This window comes from Meles meles, chromosome 11 (genome assembly GCF_922984935.1).
Source record: "Meles meles chromosome 11, mMelMel3.1 paternal haplotype, whole genome shotgun sequence".
NCBI classification, from domain to species: domain Eukaryota; kingdom Metazoa; phylum Chordata; class Mammalia; order Carnivora; family Mustelidae; genus Meles; species Meles meles.
Genome location: NC_060076.1, coordinates 37,642,704 through 37,652,605, shown reverse-complemented (window position 1 = coordinate 37,652,605; position 9,902 = coordinate 37,642,704). Strand labels below are relative to the sequence as shown.

At 57.6% G+C, this 9,902-nt stretch overlaps 1 protein-coding gene across 4 annotated transcripts in view; it reads right to left on the bottom strand.

Moving 5' to 3' along the window:
- Positions 1-2,413: 2,413 nt before the first annotated feature.
- The window catches only part of CNTFR (ciliary neurotrophic factor receptor), a 38,192-nt gene continuing 30,703 nt past the window's right edge, over positions 2,414-9,902 (bottom strand). For all 4 annotated transcript variants that reach the window (XM_046023845.1, XM_046023844.1, XM_046023847.1 and 1 more), the window contains 6 exons: positions 9,023-9,140; positions 8,681-8,847; positions 7,146-7,309; positions 3,698-3,878; positions 3,120-3,288; positions 2,414-3,029 (listed from right to left, as the gene is read on the bottom strand). In XM_046023845.1, the coding sequence (XP_045879801.1) occupies position 3,029; positions 3,120-3,288; positions 3,698-3,878; positions 7,146-7,309; positions 8,681-8,847; positions 9,023-9,140 (800 nt within the window). In that variant the 3' untranslated portion in view covers positions 2,414-3,028. The remainder of the gene's footprint in view (positions 3,030-3,119; positions 3,289-3,697; positions 3,879-7,145; positions 7,310-8,680; positions 8,848-9,022; positions 9,141-9,902) is intronic.

Sequence of the window (9,902 nt, the reverse complement as noted above, 5' to 3'; positions counted from 1 at the left end):
AGATAGGAATGGGACAGAGACTGCTGGAAATGCGCGGTAAGAGGTTGGGGGCAGCAGCAAGTTAGCCTTATAAAGAATGGGGCATAGAGGAAGGTCCCCATCTCCAGTGCCCCTTGGGGGAGCAAAGAGAACTAGTGAGCTGAAGAGCTGAGCCAACATACACATTGGGCCTGGGATCCAAGCCACCCCGGCAGCCCCCCTCAGCAGTTTTGTGAGGTCTGATTTAGCTTTAAGAATTGATGTCTATACTTACCCCAGCTCCCCAGAACCACCATGGGAAATAATGACATGGAGAGACAATACTTGGAGGCAGCAGCAGACAGCACTCGAAGACCAGCCCTTAAAGCGAGCAGCCTCTGTGAGGTTGAGGGCCAAGACTCTCAAAGGGGAACCACCACCTCCAGGCCCAGGCCCGTCAGAGGCAATGACACTGACCCTCCAGACACCTTGGCACTTTGAACAGGGCTGGGCCTCTCTCTTGAGGTTGGGGGCAGGGAGATACCTGAGTCCTCTCTGTTGGCCTCTCAGGCACGAGCAGTCCCCCTCCCTTCTTTACCCTCCCCAGACCCTAGATAATTGCTTTCCCATGTTGCTAATAGAGGCCAGATTGCTGATGCCCAAGCCCTGGGTGGGCGGTGGGTGGGTCAGGGCTGACCGAGGCACTCAAGGCAGGAAGGCAGCACAGGCTGGAGACCTCTGAACTTTAGCCACACTACCACGAGGACAGGGAAGGGGGAGGCTCAGACCCACCCCAGGAATAAAATGTCTTTCGCAAGAGTTGGTGGCCCCTGCTCCCTGGAACCTGGAATACAGGTTCAGGCTCAAGCTCCATCTCCCAGAAACCAGATAAACAGGCAAATTAGGGGTGCAGGGTCTAGGGGTGGGTCCACAGCCACTTCTCAGTATGTCCATCCTGGGGGCCTCTTCCTGCAATGAGGAGTCATGTATTCCCACAGCTGAGGCTACTCAGCCTGAAAAGCCACAGGCCCCTCTATCCTGACATCAGGCCTTTGTTTTCCATGAGATCTCCCACCTGGAACACACCGTCTCTTCCTGTAGTGTCTGGCCTGGAAGAGAGCCAGCCACCTTCACTCTGAGCCCCTTCCCCAGCTCCAAGCCCTATCCATGGGTAACTCATCAGTGCGTGAGGCAACACGGATCCCTCCTCCTGGGAGCATGATCCCATGCAGACCTGTGAGACCAGCAAGCAAAGTCCATTTTCTGACCCTGGTCTGAAGTAAAGGGTTTGACTTGGGTGTGTGTGTGTGTGTGTGCACACGCGTGCGCACGTGATCATGGATGAGTGGCTTAGTGCAGGTGTGGCACTCAGCACCTGCTGTGGGGAGTGTGCACCCATGTCAGTGTATTTGTGCCTCTGACTCATCTCTCTCGTCCCAGACACCCAGAGCAAGGCCGAGCCTGGCTCCCCAGGTTGGGGCTCTGGTCTAACCCTTTGCTCCCACCCCCAGGCCAGAGGTACCTGCCAACGTGGCCCCAGCCAGAGGCATCCACAGCTAAGGAGCTGTGGTGCCCCCCCCACCAAGGTAGAAGCTACAGCGGCTTCTACAAGGGGCTGGACCTGAGCAGAGGCAGAAGAGGGCTGGCACAGAGCCATAGGACCCTCCTCTGAGGAGAAACCGAAGGGGCTTTGGAATCCCATTTTGAGGACTGGAAGGGTGTGGGCAGGGTATAGAACTAGACCACAGACTGGGCACCCTGGAAAACCAAAGCCTGCTCCTCTCCTGCTCACCCGGAGTCTCAACTGTAATCTAACCCTGGGGTCAAACTTGAACCCCACATTTCTAGTCCTGCAGTACAGGTCCAGTCCCTAGTTGCATTCCAAGTGGCCTTCTTCAGGCAGCCTCCCACCCCGCCCAGGCCCAGGATGCTCTGCACCGCGAGCCTCATAGCCTAGCTGAGCCCCAGGCCTGACCTGCTAGAGCCCCTGACATGTCTGAGCTGCATAACAGGGATGGCCACCCCCCGTACCCCAAGGATGAAGTCCAGCCTTCTCACCTTCTTGTATCTCTGCCCCCATGGGTAAAGCCGAGGCTTTCTTGGAGGCCAGCTCTGGAGATGACCCTTGACAGGCCTTTCCCTGTCAGGATTCAGCAGCCTCCAGGACTGACTGGACATCCCCATGTGGGACCTGCCTCACTGGGACCCCTCATCCCCCACAACTCTGCCCTTGGCCTCCAGGAAACCGTATCCTCCAAAGCAGCAGAAAGCCCCCACCCTGAGACACACCTGTCTGAGAGCAATACTGCCTCTCCCCATCTCTGTGGAGAGAGTTGTCTCTAAGCAGAATTTCTTCCCTCCTCCAGGCCTTAAGAGGGATCCTTGGAAGAAGGATACCCTCCCAAAGTGGGTCTGGTTCAAGGACTCATGAAATGGTGACGTTTAATGAGAACCCCCCACCCTCCCACCCCTGTATATACATCTATAAAAAATTCAAATACAGCAAGTTACCATTGAGTCAGACTAGAAGGGACTGACAGGGCATTAAATACTGCGGGGTGGGAGCAGGGAAAGGGGAGGGTCATACAAAACGGGCACAGGTGGGGGAGTGAAAAGTGTGGGTGCTGGGGGGAGGGGGATGGCTGGGCCCCCCCAGCATCAGGAGCTTATAATCTGATGGTGGCAACAGAGACCCTGGGACAGACAGGAGGCTAGGGCAGGAGGAGAAATTATGGATGTGAGGGGCTCCCCTCAGACCCCCCCAAGGGCTCCTGGGAGTCGCTGGCATTGGAGGGTCCAGCCCGAGGGGCCAGGGTGAGGGTGGGGGGTCTTTGGTGGGTGGGTTAGCTGCAGGGTCCTCCTCGCCTGAGGGACCAAGGAGGGCCAACGTGGTGTGGCAGGGCTAGGGGGCGGCAGGCCCGGGCCTGCCGGGGTCTCTACAAATTATGTTTGAAGAGAATGCAGAAGGTCCTCCTGCCCGTGTGCAAAATAGAAACTGGAGTCTGCGGGCTCAGCTCCGGCCTCCTGCTCCTCTGCAGGTGCGCTGGCATGTCCTCACGGGATGCCGGGCTCTGGGGAGACAGGGCAGGGGGCTGTGAGGGATGAGGGTGGGATGGAGGTCCCCTCAGGCTCCCTCTACCACCCAGCCTCACCTGACTTACCAGATCAGAAGACTGTTGGCAGTGGCGGCAGCGGCAGCCAGGGCCAGAGTTACAGGGACACTGATCAAGAAGGGTGCTGAGGGTCCTCCGCCGCTGCCCAGCTCCCCAGGGTCACAAATCTTCGTGGTGGGTGGGGGTGCCAGTGAGCTGGTGGTGCTGGTCGTGGTCTCTGGGGAACATGGAGGGAACTCAGGGCTGGGCCGGGGCTGCAGTCCAACCCAGGTCGGGGGCTTCATGAAGCACACTGTTCCTGCTCCCTGTGTTAGGCCAGTACTGCCTCCCCCGTCAGACAGCCCCTGCTTCCTCTCTCAGATGTGTCCTGCCTCACCCACCAGGCAGATCTTGCTTCCTCATGGCTCTCAGATGACCCTTCCACCCAATGGCCCCTACCAAGAATGTCCAGACAGCAAGGACCAGGACCAGGACCAGCTTCGGTAGGACAGACAGAGTGTGGCAGCCCGCAGAGTGCCTGGGTGGAGGCTCTCAGGCTCTAAGTCCTGGGAGGATTTGAAAGGTGGGAGATAAAGCCAGGCAAGAGCACAGACCCCCTGGGAGAATGGGGGTGAGGGGGGGCTCACCCGGGGCCTGGGCCTCAGTGGTGAGGTGTCGTGGCTCCTCAGTCCAGGGTGTGGCATGAGCGGCCACGCTCCAGTCACTCCACGTCCCAATCTCATTGTCCTTGGCCGCCACCTGGATGATGTACTCCTTCCCAGCATAGGCATCTGTGATGGTGTGCGTTGTGCCATCTGACAGCTCTACCTGCAGCCAGACCACGGGATGGGGGTGGGGAGCCCTGGGGGTCAGGAGAGTGAGGTACCCCCAGAGGAACTGAGAACACTTGTGGGGAGAAAAGAGTGAAAATCCCCCTGCTGGAGGAAAAGAGAGCTGCCCCGGAGGGAGAAAGGATATCGAGAATATTCCCAAAGGCGGGTAAAGAAATCTTGGGGAGGAGACCCCAAGGAAAGGACGAGAACCCTGAAGGAGAGTAAGAAAATCTTTCAGGAGACCAGGAGCACCCCCGGGGGAACAGAAGGAGGACTTTGCTCAGTGTCTCACCCTGCTGTTATCCCAGCTCCCTCCCAGCGCCCAGCCTGAGCCCTGATCTCAGTCTCTGCCTGGCGGTGACAAGAGTAACAGGGTAAGAGAGGAGCTGGTGATGTGCTTAGAAGAAAGGCTGTAAATACAGACGTGGAGGTAGGCTGCCTGAGTCCAGGTTTTAGCTCCGTCCCCTTTCAGCCAGGTGACCAAGTTACTTAACCTCCCCATGTCTTGCTGGCCTGATCTATAAAATGGCATTCCTGACCTACCTCACAGGAGTAGGGTGAGGACTCAGGCGCATGGGAAGCACCTAACACACTTCAGCCAGCTCTGTCGTCATCATGGGTTCTAGCTCAGAGCCTGGCTTCCCAGATGCCCCATGCACCCACCAGCCTGGCCCCAGCTCGACCTCTCCCTCGGGAAGTCCACAGTACAATAATCACCCTGCCTGAGGCAGAAGGGTTGGGGGACAGCAGGACAGCTGCTCCATTTCCTCCTAGAGGCATCACCACCCCACCCCCGCCTGGGCCAGCCCTGTTCTGCTGGTCTCCCCCACCCTTCAGGCTGGCCTGCCTGTCCGGCACCCCTCCCAGTCCCAGGCTGGGCTCTGGTTCATCTCAGCGGCACCCGCTGCCTCATTAAGCCTCCTCGTAAACAGGGGCAGCCGGCAGGGGCGGAGGAGGGGGCTGCTCTGGGCCACGTCTGGCTTCAGGGCTTTCTTGGTCCCTGTTCCAATCTCCCTTCCCGGAACACTGGGGTCTAGGCTACCCACTTGACAGGCCGGGAGTACAAGCATGCATGTGTGCGTGTATTCACGTGTGTGAAGATGGGTCTAAGGAAGCCCCTCCAATAACCTGACCCCTCCCGCTCCCATCTGTGGCCCAGAGGAGGAGACACTGGTAAAGGTCAGGGTCAGGGTGAAAGTCATTTAGGGCCCAGACCTGGGCACAGTCAGTCCTACTCCCAGCTCTGGAAGATCGAGGGACCCCACAGATTCTCCCCACCCTGGAGTTGGGTCCCAGTTCCTCCTCCTCTGGTCCCCTATAACCTCTAGCCCTCCAAAGACCCCCCTCTGGCTGAGTAGACACAGAGAGAGCTATGGAGAACAGATCAAATTAGCACCTCATTGGTGGGCTTATGGTGGGCACCATACATGGCTAGAAACGTGGCCCAGGAGTCCAGTGCTTTCCTGGCAGCCATATCCCCTAGCTTCGAGCCCTTCTTGCTAGGTTGTCACTGATCCCTTAATCCACACCCTTAAGAGAATGGCTCCTCACTTGGCAGGGATTCTCTAGTAGCTGGCATCTGCCTCAGAGTCCTCCCTTCAGTCTGCCGTGGCACATGTCACACTTGCCCTCCAGCCTCCCTGCTGAGTCAGGCCAGAGCAGAAGATGCAGGGAACCCATGCTGGGTCCCAGTACTTGCCCCGCCTTGTCCATGCTGAGAAAGGCCCTGCCAGACCTCATGGTGCCCATTCCTGTCCATCCTGGCCTGCAGCTCTCATTTCCCTCTGAAAACCCCAGTGATGTTTTTCTCTGCTCTCCCCTCTGTACCCCCTCCCGATCATACACCTGCTTCTCTCCAACATAAAGGATCAGGCAGAGTAGATTCTATTCAGAGTGAAAGTCAAGTTCAAAAGAGCCATAAATCGAGCCAACTGCAACGCCAACAAGCTAAGGAAGAGGGCAAGCACGCCAGCGGCCATACATGCTCTTACCACAGAGTCCTCATTCTCTGCGTGGCTCACATTGGCATGGGGGTAAGTCCTTCAGTGTGTGCTCTTGGCATGTTAGTCACACACATGTATGGAGCATGGTTGCTGCTGGGGACCACGTGTACTTGTGCATGTTCCCGTGTGTGTGGTGGGCAGCACGCCAGGTCCACCACGAGGCGTGTGCGCCGCGATGCGCGGGGCTGCTGCCTGTAGCTCGTTAGCAGGGGAGGGGGGCTTGTGAAACTAGACCCTGGTTATTAGCAATGCATTAGGCGCGGGCAGCTGGCCAGGCGGGAGGGACTCCGGACTCCGTCAGAGAACATGTGAGCAGCCTTTGTGGGGGCCAGGCCTACAACCCGGACAGGCACCCTGGAATCAAATTACGTACTTTAAAGGGTAGCTGGAAGGGGGGGCATGAGGAGATGGGACTGGAGCCCAGTGGGTGGGTTGATCCCTGGGTACCAGCCCGGGTTAGCCTGCAGAGCACCCTCACAGCCCCACTCCTAGCCCACAGACCTCATGGGCCAGAAAGAGTGCCTGCAGCACTATGGGCCCAGGGCTGCCAAGGAGAGGAAACGCTAAGTCGGCCCCAAACACATGGCTGCTCCTCAGAACGACTATAGCTTGATTAACATCCCAGACCACAGGCTGACCCCAGATCAGCCCTCAACCACTGTTCCATTCCTGGCCTGGGATACCTTCCGACCTGTAAACTTGAGCGGACCCCTCAGTTACATCTGACTTTGGAGCCGTGACACCAGTCATGGCCTGAACCCATACCATGGAACAAGTTTGACGCCACTGCCTGATTTTGACCCCTTGAGCCCTTGAGCCCGTGAGTCCTTGAGGACAGAGATGTACTGCCTCTTGTGTCCAGTACAGGCCCACAGCCTGGGCCAGAGTCTAAGAGGGAGATGCCTGATCAGGGCTGAGAGCCAGAATTAAGGAAAGGGAAATCCCACCTGTCCTGCCTGCCATCTCCCTTCTGGGATTTCTCTCCATTACACTGGCAGCCACAAAAACAGCTGTGTTCCCATCACATTCATGGACATCACAGGGAACCTGTGATCAGGATCACAGATCAGGATACCTTCCTGAGTCCCATCCATCCTTCCAGGCCCATCTGATCCCTTCTCCCCGAGGAAAGAAAGCCTCTCTGGCTGCGTCCAGACTTCACACTGGAACAGCAGCCTGCTGATACTGGTGTACGGACCCCTCCCGTGCCATGCGGCTCTGACTCAGGTGCTTGGGATGTGGGCAGGGCACACACTCACATGCTGCCACTGGTCCAGGATGAGGGGTCGGTAGCGCAGAAAGAACTTGAGAGGAAAGGACTCAGGGTCAGGCCAGGTCGAAGGGGTCTGCCAAGTCACCTCCAGCCGGCGAGGGTTGCTGGGTACTGGTCGGGCTACCACATTTTCTGGAGGGTCAGGCTTCACTGTTAAGGAGACACAGCTTCATTATCTCACTAATTGCTGGGAACGACCCCACTTTGTCAACTCCAGTTGTTATGTCCACAATCTTACATCGCCGACCACCGTCCTAGTTGTCACGGTGGCCACCTCTCTTCTCTGCTGTCGGTTCTGGTAACTACCATTAACAACCGTCTCATTGTTTCCACCTCTCACATGCCTGTCACCACCAAGGACTGTCACTACAGTCACTGTCACCAGCTCATGATAGCGATATCCCAAATTTCATCCCATCATCCCAACCCCATGCTAATAATGACAAGCATCCCAATTACTGAGTCTATAGGATGGCTCCACCATTACCAGCATTACCTCCACTGTCCCCTGGGTCACCCCCTCCTGCACCAGCATCATACACTCCCCTCAAACTTGGCTTTTCACCTCAACTCTTCCAGTTCCAAACTGAGATACACTCTTCCCTGGAAGAGTCTGGGCTTGAAGCTGGTCAAGGTTAAGAGATAGTCCACAGTTGTGGCAGATCTGGGTTGGAGGTAGGCTGAGAACATGATGGGAGTCTAAGGGCCCAGCTCATGTAGAAACAGTCTGGGGGACCCAGGTATGAGGGTCTGGCTGGGATGGGGGAAGAGCAGGCAAAGGGTCTGGCTGGGATGGGGTAAGGGAAGGCAAGGAGTCTGACTGGGATGGGGTAAGAGTAGGCAAGGGGTCTGGTGGGGATGGGGTAGGGGAAGGCAAGGAGTCTGGCTGGGATGGGGGAAGAGGAGGCAAGGGGTCTGGCTGGGATAGGGTAGGGGAAGGGGTCTGGTTGGGATGAGGTAGGAGAAGGCAAGGGGTCTGGCTGGGGTGGGGTAAGAGCAGGCAAGGGGTCTGGTGGGGATCGGGTAGGGGAAGGCTAGGGGTCTGGCTGGGATGGGGCAGCAGCAGGCAAGAGGTCTGGCTGGGATGGGGTAAGAGCAGGCAAGGGGTCTGGTGGGGATGGGGGTGGGGTGAGGGCGGTATCTGTCCCAGTCCTGTCTCCTGTTCTGACACCTCATTCATCACAAGCCGTAAGGAAGCCATTAGCGTGGGGGGGGGGGGGTGTGGAGGCTGCAGCTGCACAAGGGTCTGGCCCAGCCTGCCCCCCTCCCCCTCCTGTATACTCTGGGAGCCAGAGAGATGATGGGAAGAGCTGCTGGAAAGGTCTCTTGGCCCACGCAGGTAAAGGACGTTCGCGCCAATGTTCACAGGTCTATACATGCCTTGAACACATGTCTATACGGGCCACACATACCATGCACACATGTGAACATCCCTCCCGGTGCTCACACACACCTCTGGCACACATCCACTTACACACTCCCATTGGAGTGTGCTGCAGGGACCAACCCCACCCCACGCACCAATGGTGAACTCGTCGAAGGTGATAGCTGTAGCATTGTGGCCCAGAGCATTGCTGACACTTATCGAGACCTTGTACTTGATGGTGGAGAACAGGTGCATGTAGCGGATGTGGCAGCGGTTCTTGAGGGCTGGGTCCTTCTCACAGACCATGATTTTGGAGCCGTGCCTGGGGAAGGGTGAGGCCCAGACACTGTTACCAACATCAAGGGTCAGGTGGGGCAGAGGTTGGGGGAAAGTCAAGCCCAAGGCTGGGCTAGAGTCTGGACTTGAGGGCATGGTGGGTGGCTGGAGGAGAGGTGAGAGGTCAGGGGTGGAACGGGGTCACAGGCAAGTCTACTCACAGCACGGTCACATTGAAGGTGTTGGGGATGTAGGTAGGGGTGGGCAGATGCCAGCTGCAGTAGAAGCCCTTGGGGTAAGTGTTGGAACGGCAACTGAGCACGGGCTCCCGCGGCGGCACTGAGGGGTGAGCACAGCATGGTCAGGAACCCCTAGTCCCCTGCACTAGTGTGGGGACAGGTGGGCCCCAGAACCCCAGCTCTCCCCCTTCAACCCATCAGCAATGCCAGAGGTTGGGGAGGGGTGGCTGTCAGCGAGGGTCTGAGGCTTCCCAGGCCGCAGAGAGCCAGATGTTTAATTAAAGAAAAACAAGGGTTATATGAAGAGGGAGCCCCCCCCACCTGCTCAATGGAGGCGGGAACTGCGGGGAACAGGGGGCTGCGGGCCTCAGCTCATCAATCACAGGACGGAGGTGATGTCTGGGGGAATCGGCCCCAGCCCCACATCTCCTGACACGTTGTGTCCATTCACAGAGAAAAACTTTGCAACGGAGGCTACAGGGTGGGGGTGGGGGTCCTGACTGGGTCCTCTGGTTGCTAGAATAATCAGAGTGCACTCCCTGGAGAAGAGTCATCCCAGGCTTCCCCCAGTAGAGATTAAGAAACACGAGCCCAAGCCCGGTGGTTCCCCAGGAACAGCCACACTGGGCGGCTAGGTGTATACACGCGTGGGTGCACGTGTCTCTGTGACATCAATGACCCATAACGGAATGTAGGTACATACACAGGAGTATCTAGGGCATGGCTCGGACTGTGTGTCCATGTATGACTGACTGCATGTGTGTGCACACGTGTATTGAGAGGAAGCTATTGTTCCCTTGCTGCATACCTCACCCAAGCCCTAGCCCCCAGCTCCGCCATCACAGACCCTTTAAGAAGCCCT